The sequence below is a fragment of the Ostrea edulis genome, chromosome 1, assembly GCF_947568905.1.
Source record: "Ostrea edulis chromosome 1, xbOstEdul1.1, whole genome shotgun sequence".
In the NCBI taxonomy this organism is placed as follows: Eukaryota; Metazoa; Mollusca; class Bivalvia; order Ostreida; family Ostreidae; genus Ostrea; species Ostrea edulis.
Genome location: NC_079164.1, coordinates 44,161,269 through 44,180,990, shown reverse-complemented (window position 1 = coordinate 44,180,990; position 19,722 = coordinate 44,161,269). Strand labels below are relative to the sequence as shown.

Genomic DNA, 19,722 nt, shown 5'->3' with positions numbered 1-19,722 from the left:
TAAAATTTTCATTAGGTTAAAATGTAATGAATAAATGATGTCCTTGTAAGATAGAATATGAATGATATGGATAATATACAACATGGTGTTTGATTATAAGAAGCAAGGAATGTCCCCTCCCTTACTTGCAACATTATTGTATCATGACACATTTAAGGAATGAAAGTAATTTTTACTCATTTTATACAATATAAAGGAAGTTGGTGCAGTTTACATATAAACCACAATAAAGTGATTTATAAAAAAAGTGTAAACTGTCCCAACTTACTTTATGTTGTATAAAATGAGTAAAAATTTATTTCATTCCTTATAATTTAATTTAGTAAACTGCATTTGATATAATTTGATGAATAATTTTAAAGAAAATATGAATTTTAAATGACGCGGAACAATATTGCTGTAGCAACAAAATGGAAAAGGAACAGCCAGACATATTGTGACATCATTCCTAGGACGCCATATAGTCAAACTAAACATCAACTTTGTTTATACAATATAAAGAATGTTGATTATGTCAAATGAACTAATTAAACTGTGTGTTACAAGTAAAATTAAATTATAGAGCAATTAAGTCTTAATTTTCTTAACAATTTTGATTGCTCCTGTCATGCACTAAGTATTCAAATATTTGTCTGTTGGTTAGAAATGCATATTTTAGTTTTTCAAAATACTCAAACTTGATTCCTCACCACTCAGATTTTAAATGCCAGTCTTGAAGTATCATATTATGAAGCTCTTTCTGAAAGAAATCTAATGCCATCATCTGTCAAAACTCCCTTTGTGTAAAAAAAAAAAAAAAAAAATTATATTTGATTATTATGTACCTAAAACAATTCACAATTATTGACTATGCCAACATTTTCTTGTCACTGTTGGCATTTTACTGAATTCACACAAAGATTTTTTTTAAAATGATGGTCTTGAGATGTAACTTAAGAAATGTCATGCCTAGAGTTGAGGAGGGGTGGCTGAGTGCAAAAAATCAATGTTGGGAAGGTATTGAACAGTAGAATTTGAAAATGGTCACTCATATGGTGCTTAGTTGTTAGATGGGGAGGGTAGAGTTTAAAGAGGGCCTTATGGACGATTTTAATAGTTAACAAAACTCTGAGAAACAGATGATATTCCAAAAAAATAGGATAACTGTCCATTATAGAGAAAACCCACTTGTTGCAGCAGCCAAAACCAACAGTCTCTCAATGCATTACAAAAAAGGTCATTAAAGCTATTGGCCTCTAGTTTTTGATCAGTGTAAAAGCTTCAATGTATTGCTGTATCTTTTAACTCTTGGATGAAATGCATTCATTCACAATGTGCCCAAAATGCTGTAAAGAACATTCTTTAAATTGTGTAAATTAAAAAGCCAAAAAGTAGCTCTCTGGGATTTTAAATAGGTCTATCTCATTTTCTCCAGAGAACCGCAATTCCACAGCTAACATCAATCATGATGTAAACATTGATCTGCTTTTTCTAATTGTTTCAGAATCTTGCCTAAAATGAATGTTTTAAATATGCTAAGCCTGCTTCTTAGAACATATGATGGCTTTGTGTTTTTGTTTAAATTAAGATGGCTTGCTGTGGAGAAATTGGATCATAGGAATATTTTCCTATCATTAATGCGTTTTTGTACATAATCTTTTGAAATGATAAATGTAACCTAGCAGGCAAAATTTTTAGCTTATTGGAGCAGAATGTCTGGAGAGCTATTGCTAAACCTTCATTGTAGTCTGTTGATATTCAGTTAAATTCAGTATCTCAAACACTGATATCTCGAATACCATGGATATGTCAAAGTGATTCGGAAGTCCCAACCACTTATTCTTTAAGTATTTTACTCTCAAATCCTCAGATGTCTCGAAGTTTTTTCTCGATTCCATCGAGTTTGAGATAACGAGGTTTGACTGTAGTTCTGATTAACTGTTATCGTACCTGAAACTCATCTCACTTTGAACTTGTTTGGATTCATCTATTGAATAGAGTCAGGACTCGGATACTGCACATGACCTGTTTTCTAGTTATTAGGCAGGTTAAAGAATTTTGTTGTTGAAGTCTTTTAGGTGTTCGAACTCCAAGAAATTGTTTGATATACAATGGCTCAAACTTGTTTGGATGATGCTTATATATATATATATATATGTTCACAACCATTAATGATTCTGATACTGCACATGACCTACATTTTCCAGATGAGTGACCAGCTTAAAGTTTTTTCAAAAGGGCCCTTTCTCAATAGCAGTATTGTCTATGTTATTCTAACTTGCATGGTTGATTTATCTATTGGTGCACATGCATAACCATGAATCAGGATTTGGATACTATTTCTGACTAATATTTTTTGGATAAGTGAACTAAAGTTTTTTTTTCAGGAGTGCCACTTTTTAGTAGCAGTATCAGCTATATTGTTGACATTTGCATGGCTGGTGCATCTATAATGGATGCACACAACTATAAATGGTTCAAATGCTACATCTGAACTACATTTTCTGGATCATTAGATTTCGTGGGGGCTCAATTTTTGTGGATTTCCTGGGTACCTGTATCTTACGAATTTCAAACCACAACAAAATACACAATTTATACAGTTTTCCAATGTACAGAAACTATATCCACAAAGATTTTATATCCCAACAAAACTGTAAAACCTCAACTATCCACAAAGATTGTATATCCCAACAAAACTGTAAAACCTCAACTATCCACAAAGATTGTATATCCCAACAAAACTGTAAAACCTCAACTATCCACAAAAATTGTGTATCCCAACAAAACTGTAAAACCTCAACTATCCACAAAGATTGTATATCCCAACAATACTGTAAAACCCCAACTATCCACAAAAATTGTATATCCCTACAAAACTGTAAAACCTCAACTATCCACAAAAATTGTATATCCCAACAAAACTGTAAAACCTCAACTATCCACAAAGATTGTATATCCCAACAAAGCTATAAAACCCCAACTATCCACAAAGATTGTATATCCCAACAAAACTGTAAAACCTCAACAATCCACAAAGATTGTATATCCCAACAAAACTGTAAAACCCCAACTATCCACAAAGATTGTATATCCCAACAAAACTATAAAACCTCAACAATCCACAAAAATTGTATATCCCTACAAAACTGTAAAACCTCAAGTCAACTATCCACTTTTGAAAGATGGTATATTCATACAAAACTGTAAAACCTCAACAATCCAAAAAAAATTGCATGGCCCTGCAGATCACTTTGTTAGTACATTTTTACAGCAGAGTCATTATACTTAAGTCATTGTGTTTTATACATGTATGTGGTTGAGCATTGCATCTTAGGTTGCTTGCTGCCATTCATGATTCAGATGATGCATCAAACCATCTTTACGGATGAGTGATCAGGTTAAAATTTTTGCAGCAGGCCTATTAACTGTAATTATTATAATTATGATTCATTGAAGAGGCTGACCACACAATATCAATCTGACCCATATGTTACTCTAAATCCCCACCTCCCCCTCTACTAAGCTCTGTTGTCTTCTGACAACTCTTTTTATCATTACAATTGACACATTACTTGTAATAATCATTAACATTTCTGAATCTGTACATATGATTTATAATAAAGAAGAACCCTCCAGAGATTGAAAAAAGACCAGACCAAGATAGAATCTGTCATGGACATGAGAGGGCAGTTATCATTGATGCATTGGTTATGGAAATGGATGTTAAGGAAGAAGGTAAAATCATCAAAACTATTTATGTGCATTTATTGCCATTTTTTAGCTCACCTGAGCCAAAGGCTGAAGTGAGCTTTTTTGATCAAAACTTTCCGTTGTCTGTCATTGACATCGTTGTCATTAACTTTTCACATTTTCATCTTCTTCTTCAGAACCACTCAGCCAATTTCAATCAAACTTGGCACAAATCATCCTTGGGTTAATGTAACTCAAGTTTGTTCAAATGAGGAGCAACACCCTTCTCCAAGGGGAAATAATAATGAAATACACTGACAAATTTTAAAAATCTTTTCCAGAACCAGCAGACTAGATTCAATCAAACTTGATACAAATCATCCTTGGGTGAAGGGGATTCAAGTTTGTTCAATTTAAGGGCCATGTCTCCTTCAAAGGGGAGATAATCACAAAAAGGCCAAAATAGGGTAGGGTCATTTAATATGATAATTTTCTTCTCAAGAATCCCTGGGTCAGAAAAGTTCAAATTTACATGGAAGTTTCCTAACATAGAGCAGGGCCACATCATTCACACGATTCACTTTGGCCCTTCGTTGTTCAGCTGTCGTGATTTTTATAACTTTTTTTTTTATCAATCTTTATTCCCATGAAAATTTTTGATTACAAGGTATGGTGGGGGCACAATAGAGGATCAAAGTTTTACATACAAATATATAAAGAAAATCTTTAAAAATCTTCTTCTGAAGAACCACTGGGCCAGAAAAGTTTAGATTTACGGTACATGAAAGCTTTTTGACATAGTACAGATTTAAATTTGTAAAAAATCATGTTGTGGGTTGTTGTTGTTGTTGTTATGTTGGGGCCACAATAGGGATCTTAAGTTTTACATGCGAATATGTAGGGAAAATCTTTAAATATTGGCCAAGGTGACTCATGTGGCCAATGGGCCTCTTGTTTTGTTGGGTTTGCAGATATTTATTTGATATTTAGTACATTGCTTTGCCATAACATGTTACTGTACAGATAGTACTTGATTTCCAACCATTCCTATCCTGGTTCCCTAATTTTCCCGTATACCATATAACCTACATAATGAACTTTGAATGCTGTTGCAGTCCTATAATTTTTGCAACCAGTAGGGAACTATGTGTTGTTATGCAATACTCTCAAGATTACTTTTTTCTACTAAAACTACATTTTTTGACAAAATAAAGTAAATTTGAAAATTTTCAATTTCAAAATATTATTTTAAATAAGGTTCTGATGATGACCGCCCCAAGGTCGAAACCAGTCAATCAAATAAAATTCACACTGCATTCTCATGATGTATTGGTGATCGGTTTTATTTCTTCAAGTTCAAAATATTATATATATTACAAGTATGTCATCCTAGGAATGACATCACAATACAATTCGCTCTTCAGTTTCCATTTTGTTGCCATATGGCAATATTATTCATATGAAATTCAAATTTTCTTTCGTAATACAGGGACTGGAGGAGTTTGTATGTACTATATTTTAGAAACAGACACTAATTGTTTCTGTAAATAAGTTAAGATGTCTGTATACTAGATGTCCTAACTTATATACAGAAACTAGTGCTTGTGATTATTAATATATTCTAGTTTGAATGAGCCTTACTGGAATATTAGTCCTATTCAGAGAGGCCCAGCAGAATTCAACTTTGTATTGCATAGAGTTTTAGGGTAAATTGATAATTGAGTAGGAAGATTATGACTTACAATGATTTATTTGTAAGACGACTGACTTACAATGATTTATTTGTAGGTATTCTTACTCTACTGTGTTACCTAGAGCTACATCATTTGAGATGGATACAGAATTTGGTAAATGTGTATGCTACCTGCAAAGTCCAGTGTTACAGTGGACCAGCTCAACTCCAGGCTGTATCCAAAAAGGTTCATAGATTTACCTGATGACTTTCTTCCACAACTTTCTTTTCTTTATTCCATATTTTGAAATTTGTTGGTAATTGCAGATATTGCTTCATAAATGTTAGTACAATTGCAGTTCATATTGTCATGTTTCACTGAATAACATTTTTATTACTGATATTTATGTTCCCTGAATGAAGTTTGGGAACAAATTGTTTTTACTCCATTTCTTATTATGTTCCCCAAACATTTTGGAACATACGCAATATAGGTTTAACTCTGTTTCTCTTGTTCTTCTTATTTTTTACCTTGCCAGATCGAATGTCCGGAGAGCTATTGTTTTTAAGGGAAAACTTTAACATTGGTTATATCTTTTCAATCGATGGGTTAGGGTTTTGATAGTTCACATATAGATGCCTCATGACCAGGCCTTTTATTTGGTACCAAGATGTTTGACCTAGTGACCTTGTTGCTTTGCCCTATTTTTCAAAAACTTTAACCTAGGCATGGCTATATCTTTTGGACCAAGGGTGATATGGCTTTGATATTTCACAATAGATGTCTCTTTACAAGGAATTTCTTTTCGTACTAAGACTTCTGACCTTGACTTGGACTTCATCCTACTTTTCAAAAAAATTAACATCAACTGTTTTTAACAAAGGTGGATAGGGATTTGATACTCACATTTAGATATGACAATGGCTTTCATATGGTACCAAGACTTTTTGACATAGTAACCTTGGACTTTGACCTACTTTTCCAAAACTTTAATCTTGACTTCATTGTTTTAATCAAGAGGGATACGTCTTTGATTAATCTCAGCAAGGTTTGTCAAAGTTGGGTGTTTGGACTGACGCCTCTTCCAAAGAGGCATCATTCCAAATAGCCAGCATTGACGAGTCTTGCTGAGAGAAGTCTTTGACATTTCACATAAAGATTTCTCATGACCAGGATTGGAATTCTTGAAAAAATCTCAAACTTAAGTTTGAGTTGGGTTTTTTTCCTTCCTTGTTTGCACAGTCAAAATTTGATTAAAATCCCATACTTAAGTCCAAGTTTGGCCTTCTTTTTTTCGACCTTTTTTTTTTTCTTTTGAGAAATCCTGGCCAGGCCTTTCTTTTGGTATCACAACTTTTGACTTAGTGACATTGACCTTGGACTTTCATCTATTTTTAGCTCACCTGAGCTGAAAGCTCAAGTGAGCTTTTCTGATTGCGTGTTGTCCGTCGTCTGTCTGTCCGTCTATAAACTTTTTACATTTTCGACTTCTTCTCCAGAACCACTGGGCCAATTATAACCAAACTTGGCCAAAAGCATCCTTAGGTGAAGGGCTTTCATGTTTGTTCAAACGAAGGCCCATTCCCCCTTCAAAGGGGAGATAATAACAAAAATAGGGTGGGTCATTAAAAAATCTTCTCAAGAACCACTGGGCTAGAAGAGCTGAAGTTTACATGAAAGCTTTCTAACATAGTGCAGATTCAAGTTTGTTAAAATCCATGGCCCCCAGGGGTTGGATGGGGCCACAATAGGGGATCAAAGTTTTACATACAAATATATAGGGAAAATCTTTAAAAATCTTCTTCTCAAAAACTACTGGGCCAGGAAAGTGGAAATTTACCTGAAAGCTTCCTGACATAGTGCAGATTCAAGTTTGATAAAATCATGCTTCCTGGGGGTAAGATGAGGCAACAAAAGGGGATCGAAGTTTTACATGCAAATATATAGGGAAAATCTCAAAAACTGCTGGGCCAGGAAAGTGGAAATTTACTTGAAAGCTTTCTGACATAGTGCAGATTCAAGTTTGTTAAAACCATGACCCCCGGAAGTAAGATGAGGCGACAGTGGGGGATCAAAGTTTTACATACAGATATATGGGGAAAATCTTCTCAACAACCACTGAGCCAGGAAAGCTGAGATTTACATGAAAGCTTCCTGAAATAATGCAGATTCAAGTTTGTTAAACTCATGACCCCTGGGGTTAGGATGGGGCCACAATAGGGAATCAAAGTTTTACATAACTAATAAATAGAGAAAGTAGCTTATGTTTCTTAAATAAAATTTAATTGAGTATCTTTCATGTGCTTACATATTCCCCCATAAATGCAGACACCACTTTATCATCCTTACCAATTATATTTCTAATTTTTCTTTTGATTTTTCTGTTTTTATTTAGTGTCCCCCTGTAGCTGTTGCCATAGCTAAAGCAAAAAAAGATGGAAAAGCATTTTCATCATCAAATCAAATCGAGTTTCCTGTGGTTGACATTAGCGATTGCATGGGTTGGGACTCTGGCCTTGTAAAGAGAGAACTGAAGGCCCTCTCCTGGAGCATAACAAGCCAAGGTATTTAATGTGAGGAGGGGAGGGTGTTAATATTCTAAAGAAAATCGGCTCTCTTTCAGAAATGAGCATGAAGAATTTTTTTGGACTCACAACGTGTTTATTGATAGAGAAAAATTATTCAGAAGAAGGATTTTGTTTCGAAAAATATGGATTTGTTATACATCTATTATCAATTTGTGTTAACAAAACTATGAAAATAATGTACTTTTTAATTGAAGCTTGACATGCTGTTTTTATTCACCCGTTGAAGACGGGATGTACATTTATTATGGTATATAATGGCTCTGTCTGTCTGTACAGACATTGAGGGCAGGATACAGACTGAACCGTAAGCTCCAGGATTTTACAACTTGGTACATTTGATCATCATAATGAGAGGAAAATGCCTATTTTTCAAGATCAAAGGTCAAGGTCATAGTATCACTTAGTAGGAAAAAAACCTTGTAAGCAGGATAAAAACTGAACTGGAAACTCCAGGATATTGCAACTTAGTACATTTGATCAATATGATGAGAGGAAGATGTCCATTGTTTTCAAGGTTAGAGGTCAAAGGTCAAGGTCGCAGTATTACTTAGTAGGAAAACATTGTAGGTTGGTTACAAACCAAACCATAAGCTCCAGGATACTGCAACTTGGTATATTTGATCACCATGATGAAAGGAAGATGCCTATTGTTTTTTCAAGGTCAATGTCACAGTATCATTTATAAGGAAAACCTTGTATGCAATTTACAGACTGAACTGTTGGGGTTAGGACTGTCAAACTTGGTTGTAGGAGCAGGATACAAACCGAACCATTGGGGCTAAGACCATCAAATTTGGTACACATACATCTTATGCCAAGTGAAAATATTTCATAGAGAGTACATGATTTGTCTGTTTTTATGATGCAAAGAAAGTATGTCACACCCTGATGATTGCTGATACTACTTGAAGCAAGTTCTACAAATCATGGTGTAAGAAAGACACCGTATTTAGTTTTTCATGGGCGTATTATGTACCATTGCCGGTACTCTTGTTCAATAAGAGCATGGGTATTCAGGAGGTTTGGAGTGTTTCTGACGATCATGCTGATGTATATTTCATCAATCCTGGTGTTAACTTTTGACCTTCTTAATATTCTGTTTTAAGAAGTCAAGTTTTGAATTTACTCCGGTGACTAATTGCAATGTGTTTTTTGTCCATAACATACCGTATACAGGAAAATATTTGCCCCTGATTTATTTTAGTCCCTTTTGCCCTCATTGTCACGTGACTGCATCGGCAAATTTAAGAGTGAGCGAAACTGTTTTCTCTCGAATCTCTCTTTTAACACAACTATGTTTGGCCGAATTTAAAACGGGATGAAACTGTCTGCAAGTGTAGAAAGGCAAAACACGGGGCGAAAATAACCCTGTATACAGTAATTTTGATTTTGGGTACCTTGTGTTCTGACCAGAACAAAAAACACAATTTAGGATTCAAATGTCGTATAAGTTTGTTTACAGATACATGTAGCTTGCTCTCAGGCCAAAATCAATCCCCATCCCCCCCAAAAAAAACAGTATAAGATCCTAGGTTTCATCATGATTCAGGCATGACTTGATTTGTTAATTCATGAAAACTGTCAGATACCTGTCACTCCCCACCAAACCACTCAGCAGGAAGGGAGTCCTCATCTATTTTAAGTCAGGGAAACCCACCAGAGTCCAACAATAGTATAAAAAGAAAAACCAAAAAGCAAACCAAGATTTTCATGATGCATGATAGAACATGATAGAAATTTCAAGAATAGCATTGTGGATCTGTATGTTTGTATTGTTCTTGCTTTTATGTAAACACAATAAATACAAAATAGCGAGGTTTTTCGCAATTTAGATTAATGATGTAAATCTTACATACCGATAGTTTATACAGTATAATCTGTCTAAACCGGCTATGTGTGGTTCCAAAGAAATTGGCCGGTTTACACAGAGTCCGGAGTGCAGAATGTTGACAAGAGTGAGAGTTGCTTCCCTTGTATTCACTATCTATGCATACGTGTGTAATGATTGCTAACGTTTTATTTTTTCACAAAAGAATTCAAAATATAAAAATATAAATATCAGTGTTTTATTGTCGTGCTCATTTGAAAAAAAATCAATTTTTATTAAACAGTTTAAAATCTGGGGATTATTCGCGCACCTTGCTGTTGGTAAATTGTCGATTTCGTCTACATCATCGCCGTCATCAAGTACTACATTCTGTACGTTCGTCAAGTTTGTGTTGTGTTCATCTAAAATTTGTCTTTCCCATCTTTCGTTGTAAATGTATCACTTTCAACTGTCTCAATGTGTGAAACGGAAACTGATGTAAAGCCAAATGATCGACCGGACATGGCGAGTTGTGTTTACTAACTGCATATCATCACTTTTTTTGTCTGACTCGCCGGAGAGCTCCGAGAAGTCCACGAGGGGAACCCTGCTTTTGAAAAACATAATGGGATTGTTGCCGATTTTGTTTCATTCCAAGAATGTATCAATTCATCGATTAATTGAACTTTGTCTTTTAATGTCAGTTCTTGTCTCTGCTGTTAAGGGGAGGGTGCCATTACCTCGTGCGTGGTACTGTCATAATTGAAAAGTGGACCCCCCAAAAATCAGGTTTTATTTTAAAATGATCGCGGTTCATCGCCAGTTGCACTCTTTTCCTTACCTGAGGCTCCTCTTGAGACACCCTTTGTGTACACCGCGTGTGATCGACCGAATACCGACAGGTTGGTCATCATGTGGTGGCTGGTTTAAATGCGATAATTAGAGCTAATTACGAGCAGTTGGGACCCTGTGTACACTGAATACAATTGACCGTAACAATTAGGGTGGTGTATCATCGAGGGGCCGATTTACCCAGGATAATTAAAGTTAATTGATAGCAGTTGGGACTGTGTAAGCTGGCCGATATACAGAATACGCAGTATCCGGAGTACAGGGAATTATTAATAAAGGATTTGTTAAAGAAATGTTAGGGACTATATTTTGTGGCCGGAATTGACAGAGCGCCGGAGTACTCAGAGGCCGGTTTGGACAAATTATACTGTACCATGTATCATTCAATTCATACAAATAGGGAGACTCAATTACAATTTACTATATGTATAGAATTAATCTTTCAAATCTACCCAAATGTCACGAGATTGAATCTTCTTATTTGATGAAGATGTTACCTTGCGTTTATGACCAGTCTTGAGAGTATTTATCGCAATTCACCTTTGAATTAGAACGCTTTGGCCGATATAGTATTGCGTTGTGTGACGACACAATTGAATCTGTTTGTAATACAATTGCGAAATGCAACAGAAACTCTCATTGGTCCATATGTATAAGTCCACCCAAATTCCCTTATACGGGAGTAGTCAGCATTTGAAAACATGACGGCCAGATGCTAGATGGAAAAAAACTTCAAAGGAAGAAAGAGAAAAAGTTGTATTCTTGTGTTGTTGTCTCATAAATTTAATATCAAAAAAATTTCTAACATATTTTCCTACTATACTTGTGTCCAAACATACCTTCAAATATTTATTAAAGCCCCTTACGACCCAAAAACTCGATCACAGCTTTTGATGATTTCGTTCGTAGACGTAGCCATGTTAGGTAGCCAGTCAATTCGAATCCCGGTTCATTTCCTAACTGGCACAATAGCGTCTAGATGTGTACTAATGCCCCACAAATATTTTAGCTAAATAGTTTAAATAATATACCACCCCAGTCCTATTAAATGATAATTATTCAAATAGCTAAACTCACGACAATGCGGCTTTCGTTAGTCATGGGCGGCCGCGCCGGCCGGTCTCCATCTACTTGGCTTATGTAGCATTTTCGTTAATCAAGAGCTTATTTTACCTATACAAAAACTGGTACAAAAAATGTTTTAATTTCTATTAATTATTCGTGTTGATAATAAATGAAGAGCGAATCCATAACTTACAACCAATTTTATGAATAGATACCAATAGCAAGAGTTCGAATTGACCGGCTACCTAACATGGCTACGTCAACAAACGAAATCATTTGAAGCTGCGAGTTTTCGGGTCGTGTGTGGCTTTAATGAATATTTGAAGGTAAGTTTGGACACAAGTATATAGTAGGAAAATATGTTAAGATTTTTTTATATTGAGTTTATGAGACAGCAACACAAGAATACACCGATATCAGGCCTCAACCGTCCGCAGCTTTTTGTGACCCATAAATCGAAGGTTTCTATAAGAGGTGGATCTCCAGCTACACTGAATCCGCTCGAGAAAGTGGGCGAGCTGTAATCGGCCAATGAAAACTTGTTGTATTACATCAAACATGTCATTCAAATTGTTCAATCGTCTCATTCAATTATGTCGTCACACAACGCAATACTATATCGGGTAAAGCGTTCTAATTCAAAGGTGAATTGCGATAAAGATTTAAGAATCGAAAAGATGTTAAGAATGTGAAATTTAGTTTACAGAAGTCAGATACCTTTGGCTCAGGTGAGCTAAGAACCCATTTTGACACCTGAAACTTTTCAAGGTAAAAATTTCAGATACAGATGATTTCTGTATGAAATGAATGAAAATCACTTACTTGTCTTTGAATTTCTTTAGACAAAACACCTTTTAGTCATCTTATGTACATCCTATCATGTGTATAACCTATATAGTATCGGGTTTTTTTGAGTTGATGGAAGTTTTATCAAGTGTATTGTGTTTATCATGTTTATCATTTACCATGTTTATCATTTGACTTTAGAAACAGTCAGGTTTATGATTTAAATCTATTGAGAATGTACAGTACTGTTTTTTGGTTGTTTTTTTTCCACATTTATCCTCTTCGTGTTAGGTGTTGGGTAACACATAAGGTTTCCAACAGGGTCTGTCCTTTGCCTTTCTTTCTAATTCACCCCAACTGTATCCCAACTCTTTCATCTTCCTTTCAAGCGTCCTCCTCCACGTACCCTTTGACCCTCCTGGTTTCCTCTTGCCAGCTGGTGTCCACCTCGGTGCTCTTTTTACATGCCTGGTGTTATCCATTCTTAGTATATGTCCTGTAAATCGCCACCTTCTCTTCTTAATTCTTAACAGTACTGTACTTTCCTAAAACTATTCATTTTGTCTAAAATGGTTTTTAGAATTGAGAGAGAACATAAAGCTTGCGATTATTATATAGGTACAAGAACAGTTTTTTGTGTGTGAAGCTTCATCACAATGTCATCGTTAGTCTTCTAGGGAATTTAAGGCAGAAGCTTAATTGTCTAGAAAACATATGGAACAGTAAATCTGAAAACAATGAAATTGAAGCCCTTTCATCTGAAATCCATGAACAGTTGGGTTGTCTAGAGACAAAACTTTGTTGTTAACTCTAATAACGATGAAGTAAGTTCCAAATAGGACCACCTATTTAAGATTAACTAAATGTATAGTGATATTGAGCAGGAAGATGTCTACAGTACCCGCAACGTTATTCTTGACATGATAAACGATAGAACACGATACACGCACGATAGGATAGGATACACGCACGATACGATAGGATACACGCACGATACAATATGATACACGATAAACCTGATAAACGCAAAACCTGATAAACGATCTTCACGGAAAACCTGATAGAAATGTTATAAATTTAGAAACGATTTAGACAGAACGAAATTTTGATACCTACAACATAATTACATTATGTTGATAATAATATTGAAGGATTTCAATGCTCATTATATACCTACATTACGGACAACGCGGATTTCTTGTTTTCGGTAATCTATAGGTAACTCAGGAAAACCGCGTTCTCATCGTGGGATGACTATAGTTACCTGTCCCCGTCGCGGTAACATTTGTTTAAAACATTGATCGGTTTTATACCATATAATTTCTTTAATCAATGGTCGTACGTTTTTCTTTTTGTTTTTAATTTTATTTATGTTTTTTATGCCACCACAGCTAAAATAAAAGAACTAAAATATATACGGCATTGAATTCATTATTTGATATCTATATGAATTTTCTCAGCCAATTCTAAAACTTGTATTGTCACCTAATGTTTAATATATAAATTATACAGGGAATTAACTAAATATAATGTAGTGATATCATGCTTCAGTAGCTCTCTTATGCTAATGTATATTACCTAGAATATGAAATAAAACCAAGTAATATTGTGTGTGTAGCGAGGAGGGGGTTATTTTGCATCAAGCTCCAAGTTCACGGCTCATTCATCATCTCAAGTTATTTTCATAACGACCGCTTTAAAAAAATCAACCGCACTACACCTGTTAGATATTTGTACACTATGAATGATAATTGATAGTCATAAGTAATTGGAACATATTTATTTGAATTGATATTTTGTTAACAAAACATAAATAAACTGTTTAAAAAAACAAACAAAACCCGGCTTGTTTTAAATTCGCAATTTTGAAACACTTATTTTGTAAAAAAAAATTCAAATAATCATCAAAACCAGCATAAATTTCCAGTATCTACACGTACGACTATTGGTACATGTGTACATGTACAAGTAAAAAAAAAAACAACAACGATGACAATGGAATCGTGCCCAGTTGAACAGAATTTTGGGGGATGCAACACCCTTGCACCCTTTTAAAACTTAATCTTCTAAATGTATGAAATACAATGTCCCTGAGAATGTTAGCTGTCAAAACACGGGTGATACACAAAATCATATATAAGGACGCGCACAAGTTCAGCATTTGCTATATAAGTAGCATACAGGTGGAAAAAATCGGAAGAAAAAGAATCATTATTAAAATATACATGTATGTGATAAACAATGTAATTTACTGATTTTTCCTTTCAAATCGGAACTCCCTATTTTTCTGTTAGTGTTCATTACAAATAATTGTTTCTAGACAAACAAATGTTTATGAACTTCAAATGAAGGAGCTTTCAGATTTACTGTCCTCGGTTTGCTCGACAGACCACTGCCTACTTTCCAGACTACTTAGAATTAAATTGTGATAAATTTTCACTCTCTCTGGACAGACAAATAGCTCTTCTTCTGCCTTAAAATTGACAACTTTATGTTCTCCTTCAAATATACCGTCTTTCCTCGATTCCTAAAAATAACTTCTTTAACAAAACGAATAAAGGTTTCGGAAAGTATCATACTTTTTCATTAGATTTTATATACGATCCCGATAGTTTCCGAAGCTTCACGATAAACGGGAAACCTGATACACGCAAAACACGATACACGATAGACCTGATAAACGCAAAACACGATAGAAAACGGAAAACCTGATACACGATAGGATAGGATACACGCACGATACGATAGGATACACGCACGATACGATAGGATACACGCACGATAGAGCACGATAGGAATGTCAAGAATAACGTTGCGGGTACTGTACTACAATGTAAATTTCATGATCCCCAAGGTAGAGGTTCTGATTCCAGGGCAGGGCCAAACTTGGTATGTGTAGTGTATATGTGTAAAATATGTAAATGATATTTGCATTAATGCTATTGATACTAAATTGAAACTAAATAGATATTTAGAAGGAGTAGGTAGTCTTTTTCTAAAATTGTTAATTTCATGATCCTGAGGGGTAATTAAGGGTTTGGTTTCAGGGTGGAGCCAAAATTATGATAGTGATTATTGTCTTTATCATTTGAAGGGCTCTTTTAAGTTTGCTGATACAGTATAAAAACTAAATGCATATTTAGGAAAAGCAGAAAAGTATGTGCAAATTAAGATATGGCGAATTTTGCAACCCTAGGGTTTTGACTCTAGGATATGATCCAAATTAGTCAAAGTGAAGGACTTCAATGATTCAAATATTGCTTTATTATATTTCAGTTTTCTACCAGCAAATTTTGATTGTCAAAAATTACTTTGAAGTGTGGCTTTTCAATCATAATCAGGGAATAATACCTGTCTTCTCATTTGTTATCTGCGACCATTGATGCTGACTTAACGTCACAAACCAAGTTTTACTGGTGATGTTTTAGCAATTGAGGATACAAAATTTGCAAACTTTGAAAAATCGTTGAAATTAGACTCAAAAATAGAACAAACTGGAATCGGGAGACTTCATCTTCCTACATATTTGATATAAACAAAGTAAGTACAGCTATTCTAAAATGTACAATACTCATGGAATGATAGTAATTTCCACAGCATTGATACGTGCTGGAAGCATGTGCAATTAAAACAAATACCATATACAATGTGTATACAGTATTACATGCACAGATTCATGGAAAAGTAGGGGAAAAAATGTTTGATATCACATACACTGTACTAATAAATTTAAAATTGTTTGTGTTTTCATGATTAAAGTAATTCCACCCTCCTGTGATGTCATCAGATTTTGCAAAATCAATGATTTATCTAGATTTTTGCATGATAGGAACATAAATTTTGTTGGAGTCTTTTCCTATAGTTATTGTAAAAAATCTTGTTAAGAATAAAATATTTCAAAAGTCTAAGTTATAGATGAATAATCAATGATACGTTTCAAAATATTGAATCCAAGGGCAATAACTCTGTTTCTATTGATTTCTTTATCAAGCCTACTATGCGATGATTTCCTTTATTTTTTACAGACATTTTGTATATTTTTGTGCAGAATCAGTTTCATGAAATTGTTATGAATGCTACTATATCGTCATAACCAGTTTGTATGGAATTTTAATAACGCTGTTTAAGGAAAATTGCAATTTTCTGACCATGATATATGATTCTGTTTATGTACGTCTCACATCTTAAAAAGTGTGATGACCTATGTATTTTATTTGATAATTTGTTAGTTTTAAGTCTAATGAATGGAAATAAATACACATTTTAAACTTGTATCAGATAAAACTGCGAGTATGGAGTTACCTTAAGTCAAGAATATTTGGGCATCATCATGGTATTACATTTTGACTAATGATGCTTCTAAACTCTCACAAGTCTGAAAAAATTGAATGACATGTTTATATGAAAAGGAAAAGATCAACGTCTCATAATTAGCTTTGTAGTGACATGTCCAGAATTAATTGATATCACTTCAAAAATTGATGGCAATAGAAGATACGGGTAATCAACAAAGAACAAACTATAAATCTTTATACTGTGATTAGGGGTCTTTTACTGTAATTAGGAGTTTTTTCCCAGTGTTGACATGGAATCCCTATACTCTTGCTTGTTTAATGAATATTTTGTTTTACTATAAATACTTCTACAGTGATCCAGACAACAATCCTGGAAATGTAAGAACAAAATTAATTATCAATTTTCAATTTCAAACCAAAGGTCAGTATTATCACATAGTAAGCTGGATTTGTTCTTACCTAGCCAAAAGTCATTTTTAGGTCACCTGAGTCACTCTGGTTACCACAGGGGCTAAGCCGGTTTGGGGCTGAACTCTGTGATACCATAAATATCTATATTTATGGTACATTGTATCACAGAGTTCAGGCCCAAAATGGGCTTAGCCCCTGTGCTGGTTACCTATTGCTATTGGTCTGCGTCTGTCATCATGCGTTGTTCATTAACAAGTTCTTCCCAGAAACTACTGGGCAAATCTTGACCAAATTTGGTATGTAGCATCTGTAGGTGAAGGAGACTGGAAATTGTAAATTTTATGACACCACCCCCACCCCCACCCACGCCCCCATCCTAAGGGGCCTTAATTTTGAGGTAAAAACTGTAAAATTGATGTATTTCTTTAGAATCTTCTTCTTTATTTATGAGCATGTAGTAGAGAAAGTGAGTATATAGTAATGATGAGCAAGGAAACATAGGGTGGGGCCAAAATGGTTAGTTATTAATGTAGTTCCACCCTCCAGGGACATACGTCAGAAGATTTTGCAAAATCAATGATTTATTTAGATTTATGCATGATAGGAACTTACATTTTGTTGGAGTCTATTCCAATGGTTATTTTAAAAAAGTCTAAGTTATATATATATATATATATAATCAATAATATGTTTCAAAATATTGAATCCAAGGGAAGCAACTGTTTTCATTGAATCCTTTATTAAGTTCATAATGCGATAGATTTTCTTGATTTTTTACAAAAATTTTGAATAATGCTCTTGAAATTTTGATAATACTCTTGAAGAAAAAATGCAATTTATTGTTGTTGTCGGTTCCTTTTTATTTCTGTGCAGAATTACGGGTATTGTCCACACTAATGGGCCCCCTTCCAGGTATCTGGCTAGCTGCACGCATGGCAGATCTCACCACAGATCTCCATTCTTTCCAGTCTTGAGGGTCGGCAGTAGAGATCTTCCATTCTCTACGATCTTTCTCTGTCAGCTCTCTCCAAGATAGCATTGACCAAATAACTCTACGTCTCCCAGGAACTTGTATGTTTAGAGCGCACTTGACTGCACTGCTGGATCTGACAATGTGGCCATACCAGCAGAGTCTCCTTTCCCTTAAGATGAGGTCGAGGTCATCGATGCCAAGCTGCCCCAGCAATTCAGTTGAACCTACAGTGGCCATATCTTCAGGCTTGATGTTACAGATCTGTCTTATCATGGCCCTGTCATTGCGTAGTAGGCGATGAAGATTTGGCTTGGTCAGTCCCCAGGTCTCACTGGCATGGAGCATAGCGCTCCGTACGCAGGTGTTATACACTCAACCACGGGTCTTATACGACAGGTGGTGTGATGTCAGGACTGGTAGCAGCTCCCTGAACTTCTTCCAAGCGGTCTTCACACGCATAGTGGTTGCAAGGTCACAGCCACCAGCTGCGGAAAGCATGTCCCCAAGGTAGCAGAAGGCGCCTACAACCTCCAACTTGTCCAGACCAACTTGGATATCACTCTGCAGCCTGCCGTCAAGAGGGTGAGCCGTTCCTCTGCATCTTGAACATCTGAAGTCAGGGTCCACAGACAGGCGCATGAGCCCACTGCATTTCTTGTTCACCCAGTGCTTGCAGCCATTGCAGAAAATACTATTGCTGCCTACACCTGTACAACAGACAGCACATGGGAAGCTGCTCGAGTCCTGAAGTAGGTCAAGACCCGTACCGCAGATCATGATCTTGGTTTTGCCCGCATTCACTCTCAGTCCTTTCCTTTCCATAGCTTCTTTCCAAGTCAGGAGCCTCTTGATACATTCATTCAATGAGTCAGTAATGAAAATCAGGTCATCTGCATGCAGATCATCCCAGGGAACACCGGTGCGAAATTCGCGTGAAAGAGCCTCGAGTACAGTGATGAAAAGCAGAGGGCTGAGTACTGACCCCTGATGGACTCCAACCTTCACAGCAAACTCCTCACTGTAGCCATCACCAACGCGAACACAGCTACGGACATTGACATACATCCCCTGCACCAGATGCACAATCCACTCTTCCACACCAAGTTTTCATAGTGCCCATCAGATCACCTTCCGAGGGACACGGTCAAATGCCTTTTCGAGGTTCACGAACGCCATATAGAGCCGTTTGTTTACTGCGAGATATTTTTCCTTCAGCCGCCGAACAACAAATATTGCGTCAGTTATACCTCTGCGAGGGACGAAGCCAAACTGGGAGTCATCGATTGTCACCAACTGCCTAATAAGGCTGTCCACAATCCTCTCCAGGACTTTCATGACTTGTTCTGTCAGTTTGAGTCCACAGTAGTTGCTCCTGTCCAGAGCATCACCCATGCCCTTGTAGAGGCAGACAATGAAACTGCTCCCAGTCAGTGGGGACCTTGCCATCACGGACAATTGAGGATGCAAGGTCATGGATCATCTCCACTACTATTCCCGATGGTCCAGCTGTTTTACCTGACTTCATCTTGGAGATGGCCTTTTTCACCATATCAATTGAGATTGGGACAGGTGGCCCTTCCACTGGTGATTCATCAGTTAG

The 19,722-nt window shown here is 35.8% G+C and overlaps 1 protein-coding gene across 3 annotated transcripts in view; it reads left to right on the top strand.

The window, feature by feature from the left end:
- LOC125653880 (ATP-dependent DNA helicase Q4-like) overlaps window positions 1–19,722 on the top strand; it is a 200,442-nt gene that overhangs the window by 166,033 nt on the left and 14,687 nt on the right. For 2 of the 3 annotated variants that reach the window (XM_048883566.2, XM_056150179.1), the window contains exons 17-19: window positions 3,606–3,717; window positions 5,461–5,591; window positions 7,741–7,909. In XM_048883566.2, the coding sequence (XP_048739523.2) occupies window positions 3,606–3,717; window positions 5,461–5,591; window positions 7,741–7,909 (412 nt within the window). The remainder of the gene's footprint in view (window positions 1–3,605; window positions 3,718–5,460; window positions 5,592–7,740; window positions 7,910–19,722) is intronic. The other variant, XM_056150184.1, reaches the window with a different exon arrangement.